At 29.2% G+C, this 26,518-nt stretch overlaps 1 protein-coding gene across 1 annotated transcript; it reads right to left on the bottom strand.

Annotated features, from left to right (window-relative positions):
• Positions 1-1,694: 1,694 nt before the first annotated feature.
• On the bottom strand, positions 1,695-26,324 carry LOC136982846 (glutamic acid-rich protein-like). Its single transcript, XM_067279374.1, has 6 exons — positions 26,180-26,324; positions 16,044-16,155; positions 6,907-9,582; positions 6,676-6,841; positions 6,535-6,609; positions 1,695-2,641 (listed from the first exon to the last, which is right to left on the bottom strand). The coding sequence occupies exons 1-6, from the start codon at positions 26,234-26,236 to the stop codon at positions 2,554-2,556; spliced, it is 3,174 nt and encodes a 1,057-aa protein (XP_067135475.1). The 5' UTR covers positions 26,237-26,324; the 3' UTR covers positions 1,695-2,553.
• Between the last annotated feature and the right edge of the window lie 194 nt (positions 26,325-26,518).

Below are 26,518 nucleotides of genomic sequence, written 5' to 3'. Positions count from 1 at the left end.
GTTCCACACCAAAAAAAATGCTCAAATGTTTTATGTATAACGTTTATTCAAAAAAATTGTACAATATACACTGTTAAGGAGCATGAATCATCATCATCATCATTTCTTCTAGTGCGGAATGAACCATCCTGGAATGAGAATTCGATTTGCAGAAACAAAAAAAAAAAAAAAATCACAGCTAATATATTTGATAAACACTCCAAACGACATGCCAAATTCTTGGGTTATGTAAATGCTATAATTAAATTTTTTTGTCAAAATAAAAAAGACACAGTCATTCCAAAAAAATTCTTTTTAGGAGATCACCATTTATTTTTCATTCATGTTCTAGAACACTGTAGACGACCAGACCTTTCTTTGTAGGCTACTTAGCCATCCAATTAAAATGTTCCTTAAAAACAAAAATAATCCAATTAAAATTCAAAAAACTTTAAAAATTGAAAATGGTAGATCTTACGACGTCTTTAAATTCTCATCCTTATCTGTTCGGGAGTCTCGGATCCTTTATATCCACTTTGAAATAGCGCTGGAAAATGTAGATTAGGCTTCAACTAACCTCTGGTGACGAATTATTATTATTATTACGTCTCTAAATTCTCATCCTTATCTGTATTTTCAAAAATTACACTGTAATTTTTGAAAATACAGATAAGGATGAGAATTTAAAGACGTCGTAAGATTACCATTTCCAATTTTTAAAGTTTTTTGAATTTTAATTGGATTATGTTTGTTTTTAAGAAACATTTTAACTGGACAGCTAAGTAGCCTACAAAGGAAGGTCTGGTCGTTTACAGTGTTCTAGAACATGAATGAAAAATAAATGGTGATCTCCTGAAAAGAATTTTTTTTGGAATGACTGTGTCTTTTTTTATTCTTACAAAAAACTTTTGCCATCCGACGTATTTTCAAACAAAAAAAAAAAGCTATAATTAAATATTAGAAATAATTAATTTGACTAGAAGTAGGCAGTTATTTTCCATCTTGTATTAAATTTAATAATTATAAATAGTTAATTTTTAAATTCAGACATTTCTAAAATTTAATTTGGAATTGCTCATTAAATTTAATGACCCAAGAATTTGGCATATCATTTGGCAAGTTTATTATATAGTGGGCTATGGTTGTTGATGTTTATAAGTAATATGTGTGAACACAAGCGACACTAAGATGCTAGCGGAAGGAGTGCTAAACACAGACTGATGAAGCATGCCGCATGTGCACAATTCGGGACTTTCCCTCCTCCATCACTCGTTATGTGAAATATCACTCGTTAAGCAAGGCAAATTTTTACAATTTGTTTTACTCATTATGTGAAATACTCGTTGTGCGAGGTGCTCGTTAAATGAGGTTCCACTGTATATGTAATATATATATATATATATATATATGTATTTTTATTACATATAAATAAATGTAGTAAGAAAGTATATATTTTTTATTTTTGGGATCTCCAGAATGAATTAATCAAATTCTCATAAAAACCTATGGTAAAATTGATAATCAGTTAATGAACAACTCAGATGCAAACAAAGTCTTGGAACGAATTATGTTCATTAACCAATCACTCACTGTATTGCTTGTATCAATTTTATATGTGTAATATCTAGTTATCATCTCTATGTTGAAAATAAGTCAATAAACAGATCTTAAAGAAAAGAATGCATGATTTCAAAATACATTTGTTCATCATAAAATATATATACAAATATTTTAATTTCATATATTTTAAAGTATGATTGAACAGTATATATTAGTTTTATGTGAATTTTATAAATCCACAGTCTTGAAAAATTATCACATAGAAAAAGCCAATGAGGCTTTCCAGTACAAAACAGGAAGGCAAATGTATCACAAATATTGTATACATTATATCTAAATATCCAGGCAGAAATTCTGTATTTAAGTACAATATAATTAAAGTTTTTGAAAATATTTATAAAGTATCAATTAAAAAAATTAATATTTGTTACAAAGCTCAACAGTGGGCTTTAACTTATAAAAGTGGCACTTGTTCCCTTTGCCAGTCAAAGGCTTTTTCTTTCAATAAATACAAAATGTGCACTCATACTCGTAATTCCTTGTTACACTATATAAAAATAATAAATTAGAAATTTAAATTTCATTTCTACTGTTTAAGACAATATTGTAATTTCTAATTCGGTGTTTAAAATTTTTGCATTACTTCAATACATTAGTCATACCAAGTAGAAATTCAATGAGAAATTCTACAGAAGACTTATGATAAAGAAGAATAAACTTTTTTCCAGCAAAAAATACAATAAATATTTTTTTAAAGTTTGCAATTCAATGCAAAATATATGCTTCCATTAGAGCAATTCATTTGAAACAAAGTTTTTTTTAACCTTCTCTGACCATTAGTTGTCATAAATAAATATATGTAGGCTATCACAATCTTTTTGGAAAGATTTGTTATTGGAAGACTTTGAAGTGTAAGCTTACAGAATTATGCACAGATACGTTTTTTTTTTTATTCTTCAAAACTGGAACACAATCTCTGATTGAAATAGTTCTGTATTTTGTTTTTAGAAAATTTCATCTTTTCTTTTTAAGAGCTTTCTTTTGTTTCTCCTCTTCCTCTTTTTGCATATCTTCTAAATCTTCTAAGAGTCCTATCCTTGCACTAAAAATAAATAAAGCACAGTTTGAATGTCTAAAGTCAAAATACCTGTTTTGTATCAAAATATAAAATCACTAACAGAATAAAAGAACAAAGACAGAATTTCAAAGTTCATCTCTCTGTTCTTTTTATACAATTGTTACTTCTGTACATGAGAATACTTTTGTAAAGCTGAATATACATAAAATAGGACTTATTATAAATGTATAAAATAATTTCCTCCTAATGCATATAATACACCAAACAATTATCAGATTATATCAGGCTACTTTTTAGCAATTATATTTAATATAAATAAATAAATAGCTCAAGATAATCCAGTAGTTGTTTCGCACATTACAAATTTATCAGGTTTAGTGATGTTTGTATAAATAATACATATATTTTTTATTTATTTAAAACATAAAACATTTCTTTAAATATAACTGTCATATTAATGAAATACGAGCATTTCAATTTTTTTTAACTTATTTTGGAAGTCAACATTAGTCTAATGAATATTTACAATAAAAAGAATGTTAATTGACTTCAATCTGATTTTATAAAAAATTTTTCTTCTTAATTAAACAGATGGAATTGTAATGATAAACTTTGGAAAAATAGCAGAAGTTCACCAAGTAGGCCTACTGGACAAAATTAGTTCCATTCACGTCCTTTTGATGGTAGATAAGTCAGGAAAATCTGAAAGAAGATACTGGTGTGTAAAAGTACATTTCTTGTTGCAATCATGCAGTGTTTAAAGTTTTGCCCTTTGCCAGCTTTTTAGGGAGTAAATTAACATTTTTTTACATCCACTACATCTATAAAGCCATACATTATTTGCATAAAGACAATTGTGTATTATGTGTTGTACACAAGTATGATAAGAAATAGGAAATTAAAGAAAGTGTTATTACAAAGTGAGAATATATATCGTAACATGTAAATCTACATATACTCACTTTTTTAATTTGATTCTCAGTATTTGACAAAGACAAAATGGACTAGCTATGTAATTAACAAGCATTAACCCAGGCAAGAAACATGAATGTTCAAGTTTTTTTTTTTACTTTAGATGTTCACATCACATAGTAGTGCCAATTCCAACTTCCAAAAAAAGGACACTGCATATATATCAATAGGCTTACATACATATTTGCAGCCAAATTAAAATTTTTCAAATCCCTCTTTTTTGTTGAGATATTTAGATTTAGTCATAAACTGTCTTCACACCATACCCACACTTTTCCATCACTGTCACAAAAGAAGTACTAGACACCTAAAGTTTTTTTGAAAGTGGTAGAAAAGTGATTGAAAATCATACAAGTGTAACTACAACCTGATTATATTAATTTTATTTCACTAGTAGAGTAAACAAAAATACAAAAATTTAACAGTATGTATAGAAACAGTATAAAATTTAAAATAAAAAAAATCAAAGAAAACACATATACCAGTTGTATTTTTTCTGTAGTCATTTTATTGTTTTACAATTTCAGTATTAACTGCTTATTGTCTATAAGTTATATACAGTAGAACCTCGATTATCCGGACCTCTATTATCCGGATTTTCAATTATTCGGATTGTTCAAAATAAACAAAAATTGTACGAATTTGCTGATTTGCACTTGGTGAATTGCAACACTGTTTATGTACGTACGTGATGGAATGCATGGAACAAAATTTTGAAAAGACCACTAGTAAATTCCAGTAACAGTAGAAAGTGGTATAAGAGACATTGCGTAAGCAATAGCACAAATTTCAATATGTGCCGAATGTGACGAAGAAGATGTAACTGAGTGGTTAAATGGCAATGCAAACAATCCTGGATTCCAAATTTTGAATGATGAGGAAATAATTAAAGAAATATCTGCCTCAGATGAACAAGATCGAGAAGACAAAGAGATTTGTGAAGTAAGAGATATTGGTCCTACACATTCTGAAGCTTTTCAGTGCTTAGATGTCGCCATGAAGTGGTTTGAGAGCTAAGAAAAGTGTAACTCAGGACAACTTATATGTCTTAAAAGTATTCGTAATTTAGCAGTTTCAAAAAGAACAGCTAGCTTTAAACAAAAATCGTTAATTGAATTTCTTAATAAAAAATAATTTAATATTGAAGCTATATGTAAATCTAGACAAATAAAAATTATTCATACTATATGCACTGTCAATTATTTTTTTTTTAATTATCTGGATTTTTCCTTATCTGGACTACCTTCATCCCCAATTAGTCCGGATAATAGAGGTTCTACTGTATATATATAGTTATTTACTATTTTTCTTATTTTTATTTTAGTTTTATTTTATTTACTTATTTTCTCAAACAAATAAAACATGTTCATTAATCGATTTTCTTTGTGTAGTGTGTTTTATTGTTCTAGTTTTGCTATTTTCTGTTACTGCCTAAAACGAAACATCCCACTATCCTAAGAGAGTGTATCGAAGAGAGACAGAAAGCTGGTATATATGGACTGTTTCATATAAAGTGATACTGTTCACAAAAAAAAATAGATAAATATGCATAATCTTATATCATAAGTAATTTATATCATCAAAAATTTAGGTAACAATTTAACATTTTTTTTTGGTAAGTACTTTTTACTCTGAACAGACTACTTTTAGTTCAGAGTAAAAATTACTTACACTACTGTGCCACTATACGCTATTGTGCCAAAAACTACATAAAATACAAAAATTCACATATATTTATCTTCTTTATGATAAAAATTTGTTTTTTGGTAAATTTTTAAAATAAAATACATAGAGTGACCTGGAGTGTCTGCAGTTTGGATCGTTTTGAAGGGTAAAGTACAACCGACCACATTGTAGTAAAAGGGTTAAAAAAAAAAAAGATTATATGACGGAACATGGAATCACACTAGAATAAACTCACATTTGTATTTGGGTGTTTAATTAATAAACAATGGTGTATTTTCATCAAAACTTTGATTCTCAACTGCTTATCCTGTGGCATTCAATTGTCTGAATATTTTCAATTTCTTAAAAATTTCAAGTAATCAAATTGTGTAACATGCTTGGTACAGTGGAGTTGAAAAAATTCCAATAGTAACAATTATTCTGAACAAAAATTAAATATTTTCTATTGTGTAACTTGGATATTTTTAGAAAAGTAGTTGGAGGATGATGACAATAGAAGCAGCATATCAAATAATCTCAAAATTAAATTATCAACACCAGGTTTAAGATTTCACTACTACAGCAAGAATAAAAACTTGCTATAATAGTAGGAATAACCAGGACTGCCAAGAAGGACAGTTGAGGATTTTCCCTGGATCTGGAGAAAATTTAAGGACCTGTATGGTTTATACATCCATAAAAATCAATGTTATTTTTACTAACAGAAATTAAAATTTTAAGACTGCTTTTTATTAATAAAGAAACATTTTATGTATTTCATTTGTTCAAAAACAATTTCTGAAAGGAATGCTCTATGCCTGGGCCCAATACAAACTCTTTACAGTCCTGAAAATATCATACTTGCTAAACTCATGCAAAAAACTTATTTTGATAAAATAAATATCATTTCATAAATGTGAAAGTTGTGTTCCAGATTTTCATAGAAATAATAATAATTTTGTCCTCTTAGAACTTTTTAAAATTTATTGTTGTATATAAATGATTGAATTTATTGTTTAAAATAACATATTGGAATATAATCACTGCTATATCAACTAATTAACTTAAAACTATTATTCATAAGTTATAGTATCCTTGTCCAATTTTCTTCTGTTTACATTACTTTCACATATTGTCGATGAACATTTTATGAATTAATAAAAGAAAAATCTAGCTAAATAAATAATTCATTTTTCATTTTAATTTCTACAGCACAAGGAATTAATGTTACCTATACATAGTCTGATCAAATTTTATATTGTTCTAATAAATTAATTTACCTTCTCCTTTCTTCTTTCATTTGTTCAGCATAAGATGATTCCATAGCTTGATCATCAAATTCTTCATAGCGATACCTATAATAATTTCTTTTTAATGTTTGAAAACAACATTTTTTACTAGTTATAAATTGCTTACTATACCTTCTTTTATCATATCCAAATATTTCTCGAATATATCTGGAATAATCTTCATCATCTTCCTCCAATGGTCCATCATCAATGAAATCAGCCATATCATCATCTTCTTCTTCTTCCTCTTCATCCTCCTCCTCTTCATCACTATCTACATTTTTTCTCAGAAACATGCCTTTAAACATATGTAAAAATCAGTAAGAGTGATTTTCCTGTAAAAAAATTAAGTCATGTACTTACTAACTAATGGACGTCCATGACGATCACGCTTAATCCCAACGTAATCAGCACTTGTTATTGGTTTGAAATTCTTGTTTGGAATTGTACCATTATTGGGTTGAGGAAATCTTTTAGATGGAATAGGTTTTTCATTTAATGTATTTCTTTCAGAATGTTTACTTATATTGGTATTAGAATTGCTTTTTAATATTTTTCTATTATTTTCCATTCTACTTAAATTTTCTGATTTTGTGACCATTTGCGATTTTCCAATTGTTGGCCTCTCTTTTTCTAACCTTTGCTTCTCCAAATGTCTTAATTTATTATTTGTTTGAATTTGTTCTTTTTGCATTAAATGCATCATACTACTTGGTGGAATGACTTTTTTTTTTTCTGCAAGAACTTTTTTAGGAAATGCACTTTCTTTCTGTACAAAGTTCGATTTGTTTTTACTCTCTTGTGAAACTTTTGGAACTGAAGTGTATTCTGGATATTTTGATTTTACTGTATTAATACTGTTATAATTATCCTTTTCAGTTTTAGTTTGAATTCTATAATCACTTTTTATTTTAGCATTTAAACTTTTTGCTGAAAATTCTCTCTCAACTTTTTCATTAGTCCTTCCTATATCTCTTTTATAATTATCTTCTCTACTTTTAAATCTATCATGTTCATTCTTTTTATTTTCTACAGGAATTTTTCTTTTTACAATTCTCTGATCATTAGACTTTTCAACCCTTTGGTTAATCCTATTTTCATTTCTAATACTTTCACTTTTGTATATTTTGGCAGGTGGAGACTCGCTTCGATCTCGATTATATTCATTACAAAAATTTCTTTTAATTTCAGATCTGTTCTGACTTAATTTGTGTGCATTTGCCATTGATTTTATTTTAGCTTTTTCTTGCATGCTAGTTCTGTGATTATTTATAGTACATTTAGTATTATTTATGTTTTTTGAGGTAGATTGTTCTTTCTTAAAATCTTCTGTAAAATACTGATACACTTCATTTGATAGTGAAGAAGAATTTTTAGAATGTTTATTTTTCATAAGAGATTTACTTATATCATGTTTTGATTTTTCTTCTCCATTTATGGTGAAATATTGTTTTGGTTCTTCGAATTCCTTTGCATTTTGAGTGTTTTTCCGAACTGTAGAATTTTTTAACTTTTCTTGGAATTTATTTTCAACATACAAATTATTTCTACTTGACATGCTTTGTTTTATATTATTTGGAATTCGATTGTTTATCTTATTGTTTAACAAAAATCTTTCTTCAATCTCTCTCTTTTTATTATTAATATAATCTTGCCTTTTTTCAGAATTTTGTTTTAAAACATTATTTACTTTGTTGTGACTTTTAGGTATTTCTACATTCTTTTCATCATTATCACCTGTATAATAACATGGAGTACTGTCGTTTAACATTGCATCACATTCTTTTTTCTTCTTAGGTATTTTGAATAATTCATTTTTATGTTTAGAAACATCTTTAGATTTTTTTGCATCTAAATATTTTTTATTTACATTTACATTGTGATCCGAATTTGAAGAAATAATTTTTTCACCATGACGTACTCTATTGGTCATATTTTGGATGGATGTTTGTTCAATTTTTTTCCTATTGTTTAATATTTCTGTATCACTCTTACCTTTTAAAGATGATTTGTTTGTCGGAATATAATTTAATTCTTTTTGTTTTTGATTCTGAACTGATTTTAAATGAGGAATTAATGCTGGTTTCTGATACTGTGGAATGTATTCTTCTTCACTGTGTAATTTGTCATCCGGTGTACGAATGTATTCTTCATATTTATTTGGTTTAGATGGAACTTTATTTTTATTATATGTAAAATTTAAATTATTATTATATGATGTCATTTTTTGAGGATATTCATTGTTTTCATTTGATTTGTATAACTTTGGAGTTTTATTATTAGGCAAATTTTTATGATATGATTTATTCGATTGTTTATGATTGATATTAGATTCTTGTGAAATTTCATTTTTTAAGGAATTATTAGTGTTATATGAATTTTCTTTATTTTGTTTTAATTTATGTTTATCTACTAAAATTTTATTATTTAACTTAGAATTTTGATTAATTTGTCTATGAACACTTTCATCTTTCTTTGTATTATAACTAGGAAGACTTGTTTTGGTCACTTGAGTTTGTTCTTCCTCATACTCATCACTTTCTTCCTCAAAATCTTCATATTCTGAATCATCACCAGCTTCAAATTGCTTTTTTGCAGCAATTTCTAAGAGATTTCTGTAATCCATCACAGCTGATTTTGTTTTTGATACTTGTTTTCTTTTTTCAATATCTTTTTTGTTAACCAGTACAGGAATGGGAACACTATTTCCATTAAATTTATATTCAATTTGCATGGGAGAATTAGTTGATGTTTGATGCTGAGAATCACTAGTTTTTTTCTTTCTTGTTCTAGGAAGCTGACTATCTCTTTCCTCTAATTGAATTCTAGCTTTCATTCTGTCTACTGTGTTTGTTAGGCGTTTTTTATTCAGTTCTTGTTCTCTCTTTATTTTGGCTTCCACTTCATCTTCAGTAAGTTTAATCTTACTAAAATCATTATCTTTTGTTCTAGAAGCCATGATTTTGGCTTTTTTGTTACTCTTAGAGTTCTGAGCTCTAAGAGTGAGTAGTTTTTCTTTTCTTCTTTTAGCTTCTTCATCTAAATTAATATATATTTATCAATTTATACATTTTTACTATTCTAATAGTAAAATAAATACAATTACAATAAGTAATAATATTTAGATATGGCAATAATATAATCAAAACCAACCAGCAAAAAGCTGATTCTTTCTTAGAAAAGTAAAAATGGATTCAATGCTTTTCACTGAACAATAGAAATATTCTTTGAGTCATTGAAGTGTTCACATTTAAACACATCATAAATGATCTATTTTATATAGCTGAATGCAAGGGGAAGAAACTATTATCTGATAATAAATTGTCTGTACTAAAAAAATCATCATCATCATCGATTTTCATGAATTAAAATCTTGAGGATGAGTATTATTACAAAAATGATGTTATTTTAATTTTACTTTGACAAAATATTTTGACTGAATTGTATGATTGGAAAGTTTATGCAAGAAAAAATTTTACAGATTTCTCTTAAATAATTGATGTTGAATGAAGTTGACATTAAATGTATATTTTGCACAATGTGTAGTTGATATGTATATAGGACTGGATGGTGGTTTGTAGTAGTTTGTAGACCTCAGGCAATTTTTCTAATAAATCATTCTTAAAAATAGTTTGAATAGTTTTATCATCAAAACAATAAACAAGCAAAAGTGCAAAGATTCAACAGGTTGTAAGTTGTAAAGATGCAACAGTAGAAACTGCTAGTGCTGCAAAGTTTGTCTTACTTTATTATTTTTCATCATCTGGCACTGCATAATATTTTTTAACTATATAACCGTATTTAATATTTTTGAAAAATAACAACATATGAGGGTAATCCCAAAAGTAAGGTACAAAGGCTTTGCCAAGGGGGGCAGGAGGGGGCAGCTGCCCTCCCCTAGAAATTCAAAAAAAATTATTTAAATGCTAAGTTTTAATTAAAATAATCTTCTTAGGCTTCTTGTAAGTTAAAAAAATGTTTTAATTAAGATATTTCTTTTCCAGTATGTAGTAAATGATTAAAACTTTATGAATCGTTTTTATTTTACCTACATATAATTCATATCCTCTATGAATTTACATCATCTTGCCCAAGGACGACGCCAGCCCATTGGCTGGCGTCATCCTTGGTAAGGTAACCAAAGCTCTGCAGACACGGAAACTATTTGTGCGGCTGTTGGCAACATTGTCGTGTTTGTTATTTCCCCACTTCCAAACATGCCTGTGTGCACCTTGCTGGGATGCTCGGTCTTGGTTTGGCAACCATTTGTAATGGAGCTCCCGCTTGGTGCTACTGCCAAGTGCATAAGTTCATGCAGTTATTTGGTTTTTGAATGCAAAAGGTGTTCCATTTCTTACCTGAGGCTAAACAACAATCACAAGAGTGGCGGCATTCCTCTTCGCCTAAGCCACAAAAATTCAAACACATCTGCCAGTAAAGTCATGGCAACTGTGTTTTGGGATTGAAAGAGGGTATTGTTGGTCGACTTCATAGCTTCTGGAACCATAATAAATGTTGACAGATATTGTCAACATTTATTATGGTCCCAGAAGCTATGAAGTCAACCAAGAAGCTATTAAGGTCCCATTTATTATGTTGTGGAGAATAAATGTTGACAGATATTGTCAACATTTATTCTCCTTGTCAATGCTTGCCCCCACATTGCCCATCAAACCATCACTCTCCTGCAACAGTTTGGATGGGACATCATCACCCACCCTATAGTCTGGACTTGGCACCAGTGACTACCACCTGTTCCCTAAGTTGAAAGAACATTTGGCCAGAATGTGCTTCAACAGTGACAATGAGATGAATGAGGTGAAAGATGAGGTTCAACATTTCCTCAACAACATGGAGGCGAGACGGTATGAATGTGCATACAAAAACTGCTACAGCGCTTGCAAAATGCATCGACCAAAATGGCAATTATGTAGAAAAATAGATAATTGTTTAAGCTTTAAAATGATGCAAACATTATTGAAAATAAATGTTTCTTTGTATTTCTAAAAAATAGGAGACTTTACTTTTGGGATTACCCTCATACATTACTGTTGTTATTTTAAAATAATTTTAATTTCAAATTGATAACATTTTTGCTTGAACATCTCATGCTTCTTTAAACATGCTGGCTTAACATTTCAATCAAGTAAAACAACAGGAAAGAAATAATAATGTTTCTTTTTTACAAAATTAAATTTCTATTAATTGAAGCAGTTAATTTATAATGATGTCAATTGAAATGATATGAGAAATTGTTTGTTTGATAACAAACTAGTAAGACAACAGGGAAAAAAAATCAAAAAGAAAAAAAAGGCTGGATTAAAATTAGGATAATTGTATTCTTTTTCAAGAGCTTCAGATCTTTTAAGAAAATTTATTGTTTAGCAATTCCTAGAATCATTTGAGAATATTAATAAATTTAATAATCTTTAGTATATGACAAAAAACTTTTGTAACTACTTTTTTATTTATATGTTATATTATTTTTGTAATTATAGGAACTAATGGTTTCTATAGTTACAAAAGTAATAATGAAATGAGCATGAAATTGAAATTAATGTTATGGGCCTCTATTATATTTTTGTGTATATATTATTTGATACTTTAATATCAAATAATATACACAAAAATATAATAGAGGCCCATAACATTAAAACAACTAACACCGAAACAAATTATTAGATGGTCACAAGTTGAAGCAATGCTAGAAAATATTTATAAAGGTTACTATTGAGTCATTTTTATGTTATATGTAGATTGTTTATTTCCGTGATATAGAATATCAAAATGTTTTCTAACGAGTTTCACTCTATTGATATTTCTATCTTGTGATTATCTAATAATTTGTTATTTTATTTGTTAAAATACTAAAATGTGCTCAGTATACACACAAATATATTTTAATGCTTTGCTCATTATGCTATTATTCCTGTAACTATAGCAACTAATTCATTCTACTTGCTTACCTCCTTAGCATATGTGTTTAATCTACTGTATTTTTGTTATATAATGAAACACCTTTTGATTTCCAGCAATATTTTAATATAATAAAAACGTTTTCAACCTATTCATAGGTAAGGTGACCAGATTTTAACATTGGTGAAGCGGGACAAAATTGATGTGGGGAGGAGTGGTTGTCTTGTTGAAAAAAATTGTTCTAAAGCAACAAAATTTTATCATCAAAAATACAAAAATTGTATATTATATTATATTTTTTAAAATTTCAACATATGTAAAATTTACGAATACAATAAATATATTATGTTATGGACAAAGTGATTAATAAAGGCATTATTCATAATGCCCGGTCATTATTCATAATGACCAACAAAATCGGGCATTGTAATAAATTTCAATAATTTATAAATTGACCGGTCATTATGAATACTGCTATCATCTAGTCGGGCAAAGTGATGATAATATGTTGAGGAGTGATCATCCTAAATACGCTAGCCAATCAGAACTTGCATCTGAGTTGTGCATGCATATTGCATTTAGTACCGAATTTTAAATTTATGTGACCAGTAGTTAATCTTTCTTCTTTGACAAAAGTAACGATCATGGAGGAATCATTAAGTGATATGAATAATCGCTTCAGCAACTGATTAAACGAGTTAATAGCAGAAAAAGGTGAGAACAATTAAATTTTTACAAAATCAGCATATTTGCCAATGATACAAAAAGTGAAAGAGTAAAAAATGAAAGTTACTTCTAAGTTACCAAAAGAATATCAGTTAATAGTACTTTGAAATAATTCACAAAAAACAAATATTTCTAAATGAAATAAGTAGAGTTTTTTTAATCAAATTAATTAATGTTGCACAATTTAAAATTTGGTACTAAACATGATACACACTCAACGCGATACAATCAGCAACTCAGAGTGCCGATTGGTTAGTCTATGTTGGATGATCACTCCTCAACGTATTATCATCACTTTTCCTGCCCGACTAGATGATAGCAGTATTCATAATGACCAGTCAATTTGATAAATTAATCAATATTTACCACACTGTGGGCATTATTCATAATGCCCAGTCAGTATAGACAAAGTCTCAACACTTTGTCCATAACATATATACCATCATAAATCTTTAAAAACTATTTATTCTTTAGCATATTTCTTAGTTGAGTGAATTTTTTTTAGTAAATTGCTGTCATTATTTAAAATGTCATGAAATTTTTTGCAAGAATTTGTTAAATTATATTTCACACATAATATGGCTTTCAAAGTCTCAACACTTAGTTGTGATTTATCAGATGTCCACACTTTATTTACGGTACAAAAAACGGTTCAGTCATGGCATTAGTTCCTGGTAAGGACAGTGTATGTTCCACAATTTTTAATCCATTATTATATGGAAAACAGTTTGTTTCAAATGAAATATTTCTAACCATTTGTTCTCTGTGAGATTTTTGTTACCTACGACAAGTACAGTACATATGACAAACTATATTTTAACAATTATTTTAATCCTTCTGTATTTCTTTCTAAATAATAATAATACTAACTTGTATTACTTTTCCTCTGAATTTGCCTTGAGTGGATCTTTATTATTGTAATTTTTTTATTATATAATACTGTCTTAACCAAAATGAACCCCAGCCCCACCACTATCAATAGAACAATACAAACTGATGTTCTTACCCTTGCTAGTCACTAGCTTTCTAAGGCGGCAACAGAGAAGAGCTCTGTGCCATGTAACATGCAATGAACAAAATGTTTGCTGGTTTGGACAGCCTGTGAACACACGCTGCAGCTGCGCCCCAAACCATTTTCTGTCAGTCTTTTCCACAAACACAAAGGGGTTTTGTTGGTGCAGCATTCTTTATTTCCTATGCTCACACACACCTTGGTACTGATAAATGTGATGTAAAATGATCCTTATGAATCTTAAACATAAGACACAAGTTTATGACACATAATTGATAAAAACTTAATCTTTCCAAAACTCAGGAGTTTTTTAAAATGCCTTGGGACACGGGACAAATTGCTAAAAAGTGGGACATCTGGTCACCTTATTCATAGGTCTTCCTCAGTTAGGACTAACGAATAGAATACATAAACTAGCATTTTTAAATTAAAATTGAACAAATACAAAAGTACAAACTCAGAGGTTTTAAAATTTAAACATATATAGTATAAAATTTAAAAAGAAAATAAAAATTGATAATTAAAATTTAACTTTTAAAATAAATGAAACATAAATAAATAAACAAACAACTAAAAACTAATAAGCTGTAAATGTCAATCAAAAGGTGGTAATAATTAAACTGACCCTATTCAGACCACCCTAGAGCCTGTTCTGCTTATCAGATTTTGATGAAACTTGGCATATACATTATATAACCATGAAAAAGAGATTTCTGCAATAAAAAAAAATCATTGCCAGATGACACTTTTCACAAAATCCTTATGCAAAGTAGGCAGACCTGAAAAAGACTGCATTCAAAGCCTAAAAATTATTCTGTGTGCCTTTATGTTTATCATCAATCATGCTCTTACAGAAGAAAGACCAAGCTTTGCTGGTAAAACTGTTTATCAGAATGGCAGCAATAGCTTAGCTGCACTGTGCAAATATTGATATTTAAAAGAATTGCAAAAATAACCCCTTTCAAAGAATGGTTTAAAAAACACGATTACAAAATTTGAAGAGACTAAAGTCTTGGGTGTGCTGCCAGGAACAGGGTGGAAACTGATTGCTAAAGAAATTGTTGAAGAAGTTGCTAGCATCTGGTTGTGGAGATTTCTGAAAGGTTTTGTTTATAGAGGAGAAATTAACAATGCCTGAAGTGAAAGCAAGCATTACAAGCCATGTTGCTGAAATTCATGGAGACGTCCTTCATGATACCATTGAACACACTGTAATGAATTTTGAACACAATGTCAATGAAGCACACTTCTTAGATATTTTGTGACTGAATAAAATTTAATGTTTCTGACTTGTTTTAATCCTTTTTTAGGTACCACATTTTCACCTGGTGGTCGAATTTTGAACTATTTTTTTACTGCAGAAATCTCTTCCCCATGGTCCATATAACATATATATACCAAGTTTCATCAAAATCTGATAAGCAGAATGGGGTCTGAATAGGATCAGTTTAATTATAACCACTCTGTACTTTTCATTATATAATTGTTTTGCATTCCAATATACCATGAGAATATTTTGTATTTTTGTTAGCTTTGAAATTGATTATTCTTCTTATAATGCATTATTCAATAACTTAGCATTTTCAAATCTGTCAAAATGACTATTATTAAAGTTCTTAAATTTGTTAATCTTAATCCTCATTTTTGAAATTTCTGTGTGTTCTCAATACTTTTTTTTATGTTAAAATTAAATATATTAATTCTATCTTTTGTTAATTAGTTAGTAATTTCATAGATCAAAAGCAATTCATTGTGAAAAATTCCTGACAGTATCAATAATTACTTATTCTTTTTTCTATATAAAACAAAGTGACAATGAATTTATATTTAATTTCTTTATACATACATTTTTGTCTTTCTTCTTCTTGTTTTCGAGCCAAAAATGCTTGGATAGCATTTGATGTTACCTGACTTGATGAGGTTTTCTTTTCACTAGATTTGGTTTTAAAATTTTGATTCTGAAAAAATTGATTACAGATTATTATTTAAATGTTATTTTATTAATTCATAAATAAAACTGTTATTTAAATATATAGAATTATTAATTATAAGAAAAACAAAATCTTAATAATGATTGTAACTTTTATAAATAACAAAATATCTCACAGAATAAATATAAATATTACACGAAACTTCATGTAATGTTTATATTCATCTTAAAAGGGGAACAGGGATTGGGACATGTTTGTCAGTCCTGCTATTTTTGCATACAATAATACTACCCATGCTTTTACTAGTGAATCCCCCTCCTTTTTGTTGTACGGATTTGATCCACATCTCCCCTGGTCTTTCCCGAGTGAGGATAAATTGAGCGACCATGACGAAAATGTTAGAAGTAAATGGATCAACAGATTAAATGTTATTCGTGACAGTGCGTTTGCATCGGGGAGAATAAAGAACTCCCAGAATAGAGATTGGATCAACCGTAACCATAACTATAGCGCATGGAATGTTGGTCAAAGGGTGTGGTTACTTCGGAAGGGCTCCGGGAGAAAGCATGGGAAATTTTCGGCTAAATATTTAAGTCCATTTCGTATCTCTCGTATGTTGGGACCAGTGACAGCTGAGTTAGAAGGAAACTCGCGCCGGGATTGTATCTCTGTTCACGTTGATAGGATAAAACCCTGTTACGTCCCTATAAGAAATGATAGACAACGACTGATAAGCAAGGAAGCTCTCCAGGGAGGAACGACCGATGAAAGCGAACCCGGAAACGATGAAGAAATGTTGGCATACATCCGGCACATTCCCATCAGTTCCGAACCACATCAGAACCAGTTGCAAGCAGTTGAGGATAGGAATCAAAACAAACCACAAACTGCTGATGGTGAAAATAATAACTGACCTAATCCAGGCCATGATTACTACTTATGAAATAAAAAAATCAATTATCGTAAGTTGCACTTTGGTAATTGATCACCTTTTGTATGAGGCGTATGTGGCTAAATGCCATTATTGTACTGTATAGTTGTATTTTATTTTATATTAGAATATATATTTTCCTTTCTTCTTCCTATTCCTATTATCTTCCCTTCTTGGAATTCTCTCCCGACCGGTGCTTAACGGCACAACAGCAGGCGGTCTCTTGAGGACAATGGGACGGTATGCGACCCTCAGGGTAGAACGAGGACAAAGTGGTCATTCTTTGGCAAGGACTGAACAAGGAAAGACGTGCAAAAGGTAGCCCTCCACCACGTTTTTGGGACCACGTGGAGACGACAAAGAGAAATTTACGTTTTAGTGAAGATATTGACATTTTTTGTAATTAACAAGAAATCCATCCAACATTATATGTACCGCACTGTAATAGCGCCAAAATAGTTGGGTATCCCTTTCTTTTTTCTTTCTATCCTTTACTTTATTGTTCTAAATTTATCTATCATCCTACATTTATTATTAGTTATAAGTTTAGCAGTAAGTTGTACATATATTTTAATTACCCCTAGTAGACTAGTTATTTTTGTAAAGAAAGAATTGTCACGAGGTTTAAAACTTATGTCAGTATTCTTTTTATATTGTTGGGCACTATACTAATATATATGTGTCGGGGATAGAGATATTATAGCTGGCATCCCACAAAACTTCCTGTATCCAGATACGTGAATTAAAGTTTCTGATTTTAAAAAATTCCAGTTTCTTTGTGTACTGTATTCGCGTGATTCACACTCTCTTATGACTGGATCTGAGAAATGTTCCATGTGTTTAACAAGGTTTGGAAAACTGAAAATTTTAACAATGAGTTCGGCCAAACCTGTGCGAACCCCCTGAACATCACCACTGCTAATGACTAGCAACAGAAAGCACATCAGTTTGCATTGTTCTATTGCTAATGGTAGAGTGGGTCATTTTGGTTATGGCAGTATTATATAATAAAAAAAATTACAAGAATAAAGTGACACTCAAGGCAAATTCAGAGGAAAAGTACAATTTGTGTTTTGGTAATAAAATTTTTTTGCTCTAGAACATTTTTTTTCAACATGACAACCACTCCCCCATCAATTTTGTCCGGCTTCACCAATGTTAAAATCTGCTCACCTTAGGTTACATGTTTGTGTTGAGATGAAAATATCAAGATGTAAAAGTAATATTAAATATCCAATAACACCCTCCAAACTGGGAATAATGTGTTGTCCTACAAGGACAACAACACATTCATTTATTTTATATTTTAAATTATTACATTCCATTGCCTGTTCTATTCTGATATCCATTTCCAAATAAATTTTTTAACATGAAAAATACTGCCAAAGGCAATTGAAAACGTTCGTTTTTCTCCATTGTTTTGTGTTTCATAAACTGAATTTTTGGTTGTATAAGTGTTTTGTAAAAAATGATGTTCTTATATATGATTAAATTTACTAAAATATAAAAAGAGGTTAAAAGTGATATATCATATTCTTTTATACATGTAATTTTTAATCCAAAATAGTCCTGACGATCTGTTTTATCCAAGTTTTCAGTTATCCAAGATAGCATTGGCTCACATTACCTCAGATAATTGGTGTTCTACTGTAGTTTGAAGAATTCACTAAATCAACTTGAATATATTTATTTTACATTAACATTTTTAATTTACTAATGGCTGTAAGCTTTTATAGAATTTCCTATTTAGTAAGAAAATAACAACTGTGCATACATGAATCATATGTAATAAAACTCAACAAAACAAATGGAAGTGTTACTAACTGATACTGATTTCAGTTTATGAATATACATAGAATTATTTTCTACAAATAAAAACAGCTTGTTAGATCAATATAGTAACATTCTTTACATATAGTAATTTTCTTTTGTTTATTATTTCTTTAAATATTAAAATTTGTTGTACTTTTGTTAGCTTTCCTTTCAAACTCAATTTTAGATTCAGTTTCACTTGAATTAATCCTGGTAGTTTTCCTGTCTTCCTCATATTGATTTCTGTTTTATTACTCAATGTTTCTTACTTATCTGAAATCTGTCATAAATGGTTTGAACATTCATAACATATTACTGTTTTGTTATTTTGATCTTTTATATTTTCTATAACCTGATACAGCTTGAAAGAGAAAAATAAATTGGTCCTTTATATTTTAAATTGGATTGGATTTGTTTTGTGATATATCTGTAAATAGGTAAAACGACTCATCAGTATCTCATGACTTTTTCATAGCAGTACTAAAATAACATATGGAAAAATCAACAAAATTTAATGTTTATTATTTAATGTTTATTATTCTATAGTCAGAAATGTTGAATATTACAGTTGGTTAAAATGACTTCCCTTTTGATTTATGAGATGTCTCTATTTTCCAAAAGTCCATTTCAGTTTTATATAAATTTTTATTAATAAAGACACAACAAAATTTTCAATATCATGTGTCATAGTAATGTGTTTTTATCTACATTGCTATAAACTAAAGTGACCAGACATCCTGAATTATGTGGGACTGTCCTAGATTTAAGTTGTTTGTCCTACATTGAACTGTCCTAGAAAATATCCCAGATTGGACATGTAATCTAACATTTTCACAGTGGTACAAAGTTATTGTTTCCTACACTGCATATTAGAAGCTGCTATTTCTGTTAAGTGGCAACAAATGTTTCTTCATGTTTTATCATGAGTTTGTTGTACAGAAATCTGAAGTGGAGAAAATGCTAATAGTGTAGAATGCATATAACAAAAGTTTATTCATTTAAACAGTTCAGAGGTAATGATGTGAGGCCCTGGGCTTGGATGAAAAATATCCTTTTGACCATATAGCCAAACAAAAACAAATCTTGATCTTTGCAATTAATTAAAATTAAGGAAACTAAATTATAAAAGGAAAAGGGAAAAAAATAAAATTATTTTAATATTAAAACCACACAGTAAAAACAGAGAAAAATTAGTAAATTAAATTCTTTATAAGACAAGACAAACAAAAAAGAAAATGTTAGTTAAGATACAAGGTTCGTTCACAGCGAATGAAATATTGTGTTAAATTGTATTAATAAACAATTCTTTCTATAGAACTGATCTAGTCCAATTTCATCTGATAACAGAGAAAGATCAATTGGGGTCCAAGAAAGGGAGTTAATAACCAATAAAGTAATGATTTGCAAGGCCACAAAGACTCATCCTGTGAGGCTATGTCCCTTGCTGGAGTGTTTCCTGCAAAGTTCCATCTTCATCATTTGCTGATGTATCCTCTGAAAGTTATAGACCTTCATTGAGAGAAACTTCAGAAATTCCGATCTGCACTCACTAGACATCGTTTCCTGTTCGAGAACTGGTCTTAGAAGGCAACATCCAGTCAGTGATAAGAAACCACTCTCATCACTGGACATTCCTTTTCTTCTTTCAAAGACTGCACACTGAAATCTACAAGGACTTCAACTCTTCATGACAATAGTACTTTTATTGTAAGTTAATAGTCTAATAAACAGGTTATGTTGCTTGTAAACAAGGCATCAATCTCTGACTTAACACTCCCACATGTTGTTGACTGTTACTGCTGGGCAGTCCAAATGGCAATAGGTACAACAACAATATCTCTCTTATAATCATTATTTTTTCTAAATTTCATTCCCCAGCAGCCTCATAATGATGCACATGTGCATTTAATTATTAGGAACCTAACATAAGATTATTTTATTCTTATTATGTTTAATGTTTGTATAACAAAAGTACACATTCACTTTTAATATTAACTAATTAAAATATAAATTTTAAATAAAAACAAAAACTAATTTCAGATAGCCACGTCAAAGAAACAACTCTACATTTATAGATGAATTAAAAACTAAATTTGCTTTTATAAAAAAGAATGAAAACAATGCTCACCAATATTTGTAATACTAAATTCTCAATTGGGTCAGGAGATAAAAAAAATGACATTGAGAAACATGTTTCATCAGATAAACAAATGAGCAGTATTAGTTGCAACTTCAATAAAATGTATATATTTTTGTAAAGTGGAATTTGATCCAAAGAAAAAGAATTAGCAATCGCTAAAGCAGTTTTTCATATCATACTATAACTCCTAATCAAAAATTTCATTCAATGGAGTGTACAGTACATCTAAAAACATAATAGTACATTATTTGAGCCAAAGTTTACTTATGCTCTCACAAAAACTGAAGCAATTATAGAAAATGCATTTGCACTTTATACTATCGATCAACTTTTGAAAACTTTGAAAAACATTAATTTTATAATAATATTTATGAATGCATCATATCTCAAAAAAACAAATTATTTCCATCTTTAATTCATTTTTTTATTACAAACTAGGATACAAATAAAACTTTTAGATTCTGTATCTCTTCCAGAGGAAAATTCTGAAATAAGGTGCATTGCAAAAGTTTAGGTCCACTCCATTCGGTTAAGCAAACACAACACACACACATCTAAAGGAACCAACACATACATTTATTTGTGTAGATAGCAGAAACATGTAAAAATAATACATCATTAAACTAGCATATTATTCGACAACTGTAAATGTATAAACACATGAAGTGAAATAATCCAAGTGTTGCAAAAGTTTAGTTCCATCAAGCGGAATTACACATTATTGTCCAGAACCCTCTTTTTGCACCCTAATGTCAAAACTGTGATGAGTCATGCTGTCTACAAATTGCTGGAGCACATCTTGACTTACCTTGTCCAAATGCAGAGGTAATGTCTGTCTGCAGTTCAACAGTTGGAAAACAGATGTTTGTTGACATATGCTTTCCTAGTGAGGATTCCCCAGAGGTTCCCCATGGGGTTAAGGTCAAAGGAATTAGCAGGCCAATCTATTACATACACACCATTGTCTAAAAACCACTCCCATGTAGTGTGTGCTACATGGATTAGTGCATTGTCCTGTTGGAATGTCCAGAATGGTCCTCCAACCCTCTCTCCAAATGCCATGAGGTGCACATCCAACAGTTCCTGGCTTTCATACGACCTCATGGAAATGTAATGTTAGTCTTCCCATTGTATACAAATCTAACTCAGACCATTACTAATCCTTCTTTCATTTGGCATATGGAAACGGTCCTCTCATCCTCTCTGATGTCATGCCAGTGGTAGCACTAGCCATCAGGGCCATCTAAATTAAATTTTTTTTTGTTGCTGAATGCTACTCATCTCCATTCTATACTCCAACTTCAATGTTCTGTAGCCCATTTTACCCATGCTATCTTATGGGCTGGTGTTAATCTAGGCTGACATTTCTTCTTCTTGTACAGCAGTCGTCCATTGCTCCTTGCAGCTCTTGATAGAGTTGACTTATGAATGTTAACCATTGGATCACGTGCTGACTGTCCGAGTGATGATCCTGATTGTATGAGGGTGTTTATGACCCATCAAAGTTGATGTTCACTGAGTGCCTATGGACATCCTGAACAGGATTTTTGGTTGTACTCCTCTTGGTTATGTACAGTACATAATTGTTCACCATGTTATGTGACCGATTAATCCTTTTTGCTATGGCCCAGTTGGACAGCCCTTGCTGCTTTAATGCATCAATCTTGCCCCTCTCATAGGCCAACCTTGCCACAGCCCATGTTTTCATAAACATTATATCAAGCAAATTACACAACTAAAAGTTGCAGCAGTATTGCAATTTCACGCTTGAAATAGTTTATAACGTTTAACTTGCAGGTTTATACTGTTATTTCTCCTGGGGATGTGATGGAACTAAACTTTTGCAACACATGGATTATCTCACTTTGTGTGTTTATACATTTACAGTCACTTATGCTATATGCTAGTTTAATGATGATGTATTATTTTTACACGTTTCTGCTACCTACACAAATAAATGTATGTATTGGTTTCTTTAGATGTGTTTGTGTTGTGTTTGTTTAACTGAATGGAGTGGACCTAAACTTTTGCAACACACCTTAGTCGTGACTCAATTATTGAGATATTAAAGAAAAATAATTTAGAAAATAATGTTCTAGCAGTTTTTACTGATAATGTAAATACAAACTTTATTAGTCTTCTTAGAAAAAGTAATGTATATGATAAGCTAAAGAACAATCTTCAAATGCCAATTATTGGTGTAGGATGTACTGCACATAGGGAACAATACTATTCAGTCAGCAGCATATCAGCTTCCTATTGGTATTGAGGGTATCACAATCAAAATTTACAGTAATTTTTATATATTTATAATAAGAGTGAAATTATTAAAAGAATTCTGTGAGTATTCAGAAGTGGAATTTACAGGTGTTTGCAGGGTTATACTAAGACTAGATGATTAGCATTGATGTCTACAATTAAATGAATTTTAAAGTTGTATTCTCCTTTAAAATTATATTTCTTGTCTAATGATAACTGTTCAAGGATTCTATAAGATTTTTTGAAGATGATAGCTCAGAAGTATGCATAGTCAAACTACAATATTCCAAAGTACCATGACATGTATTGAAGGTGATAAAAATTCTTCAATACTATACAGATTGTTACAGAAATACACAATATAAATGCTTACGAATAAATGAATTATGAAGCACAGATTTTCAGTGCTTCGTAATTCCACTGACATCTTCGGAAAAAAACTATACGTGTTAATAGCCCGACAAATTGTATTAGAATGGCAAACAAAGCGAATACGTGCCACTTCTGTAGCACCATATGTATGGAAATGATTTGATGCAAAGTAGTTGTTGGTGTATTATGTATGTACAGTACATCAGGTTTGTAGATGTTGGTTTATGTAATCTTACATTAAATTTGTTTGTAAAATAATTGAGAAAAATAAAAGGAACAATGTAAAATGAATTATTATTCAAATATGCAGGTATATTGGTATAATATAAACAATTTCTATTTTATTAGAATAATAAATCATTAAAATCTAATAGAAAAATTAATACTTCTCTGCACTCAAAGCTAGAACTACTTAAAATAAGTAAGACAAAACCTTTCACACTTTGTTTCTAGCAGTTTAATCACTAAGTACAAATGTTTTCAGCCATTTGGATGGCCTTCTTCAGGTACAATAAGGTCAGTTGGAAGCGTTGGAACTCTGGAACCTTTGTAAACAGTTATGTCATTTAAATATCTGCTAACTGACATTCCAACTGACCTTATTGTACCTGAAGAAGGCCATCCAAATGGCTGAAAACATTTGTACTTAGTGATTAAACTGCTAGAAACAAAGTGTGAAAGGTTTTGTCTTAATTATATTAGAAAAATTCAAAAGATGTGAAAATCATATTTATCCATTGGGAAGACCAAAGCTTGAATTTAACACTAAATTACTATTAATCAGTTTTTATCAATATCAAGTTAATCTAAATTTATGAATGGCTTGCGATTCATTTTCTAGTTAAACCAAAATTGAATACCAAAAGTAGATAATATAGAAACTATAAAAAGGTGATAATTAGGTCTTATTTAACTGAGTTCAATTATAAAATATAATCATCATCAGTTTGTTTTAAAAGATTTAAATTTGTTAAACCTTTAACAATAAACAAGAGTATATTCAAATGAACATTATTAATATTAAAAAATTTATTAATTCCAATTATACAAGATAGTCATAAGAAATGTATTTTAAAAAAAATATGTAATTTATTTAAAATTAATAATTTAAAAGTCTTATCTGACAGAAGTGAATAGTCAGGGCTGGATTTAGACTTGTTGTAGTCCTAAGGTATAACATATAACAGATCCTTCTCCATGCAATGATGATATACATAAAAATATGAGATACTAAGCTGCAGTTTATTTAGCTTATGTTAAAATCCAGCCCTGTGAATAATACATTTATATATACTGTATAACAAACAATATATGTAATTTAGAATATTCTTTAAAATAAAATATCATTAAATTTACGTGAATCAGCAATAAAAGTGGTGTTAATTGGCAAAATGTACAAAAAAGTTTTGAATACATTTCAAAATTTGGTTAAAAAATGGAACTATTTAATACTGATAAGGAAGAAAGAAAATTTTGATGAGATATCATAAGTAAAAAAAAATATGTTGATGAGTTGATGTAAAAAAATATATTGTTAATGATTCAAAAGTAAATGCTTGGAATGAACAAAAAATGCCATCTGCTTCAATGTTCCAGACAGAATGTTCAATGTAACAGACAGAAGGTAAATCCAAATGTTATTTTAATCTTCAAAGATATTAAAAATGTCCAAAATATTAAAATGTGTAGTCTGTTTTAACAACCCATTGTGTTTCTGATTGTATCAGCAATAAATTAAACTAAAAAAATTTTTTTTTTGAGGTGGGCGAGAGCCTCGAGATAAAGAACAACTCTGCTACAAGACCATTCCCAACCCAAACACTTGAAATGCAGAGAAAATTTTAGTATTTTCTAATTTTTTGTGAATTTTTTAAAAAGTATGTGTATCATCCTGGCAATTTTAATAATTATTATAATCAAGTAATGTTTTTAATTTTGTATTAACTAAAACATTTTTTAAAAGTCTTCATTTATACAAGATACAAATTCATATAAACATATTTTATCTCAATTTAAAAAAACTGATTATAAACATTTCAAAATATATACTTGATAACCATTTATTAATAGTGATATTCATATAAATATGAACTTTTTACAAGAAAATTTAATAAAAAAAAAAAAAAATCTTTTTGGGCAAGTCATTACTATTCTAATTCAATATCATACTTTAACATACAAGTCTTTTCTCAATGTCAATTCTTTTTTAAATTTATGATACGAAGGAGTTTGTTAAATTGATCAAAACAGGTTTCATATTTATTTTTAATGTGTCTACTGTATATAAAAGCGAGAGGAACTGGGCCGAAAAATTTTTGTGTCACGTAATACGGAAAAAATTAGATCAAATTACATTTTTTGAAAATTAGTTACGCAAACCAAATAAACATTTAGGTTATTTCAATATCTTAAAATAAAACACTAATTTAAACTGAATTTTAATCGAAAATATACCTTCCATCTGGATTGGTGTAAAGTTGACTATACTTCATTAATAAGTATTTCTAATAAATTATTAATTATCATTTATTACTTACACTCTTAACGGTTTTATGTTGAGATTGAGAAATGCTCGACAAGTAATTAAAATCCATTCTAGTTTATAAATATACTGTTCCATTTCCACGTCATCTCCCATGAAATTCGTCCATAATCAGCTGAGTATTAAAGAGACAAATATGCGAAACCTGGTGGAGCAAATTGATAATATTCTAAATGTACCTAATATGTTAAAAATATATATATAAATATATATATATATAATAATAATAATATTTACAAATTTAACATTGTGTATACATATATAACTCTTATAATATCTCAAAATAAATTTTATATGATTAATTTTGATTTTTGAAATAAAATTCTTAATTTTA

Source organism: Centruroides vittatus, unplaced genomic scaffold, assembly GCF_030686945.1.
Source record: "Centruroides vittatus isolate TY-2023 unplaced genomic scaffold, ASM3068694v2 contig_866, whole genome shotgun sequence".
Taxonomy (NCBI): domain Eukaryota; kingdom Metazoa; phylum Arthropoda; class Arachnida; order Scorpiones; family Buthidae; genus Centruroides; species Centruroides vittatus.
The sequence above is the reverse complement of the archived record's forward strand: the minus strand, read 5'-3'. Positions and strand labels throughout refer to the sequence as shown.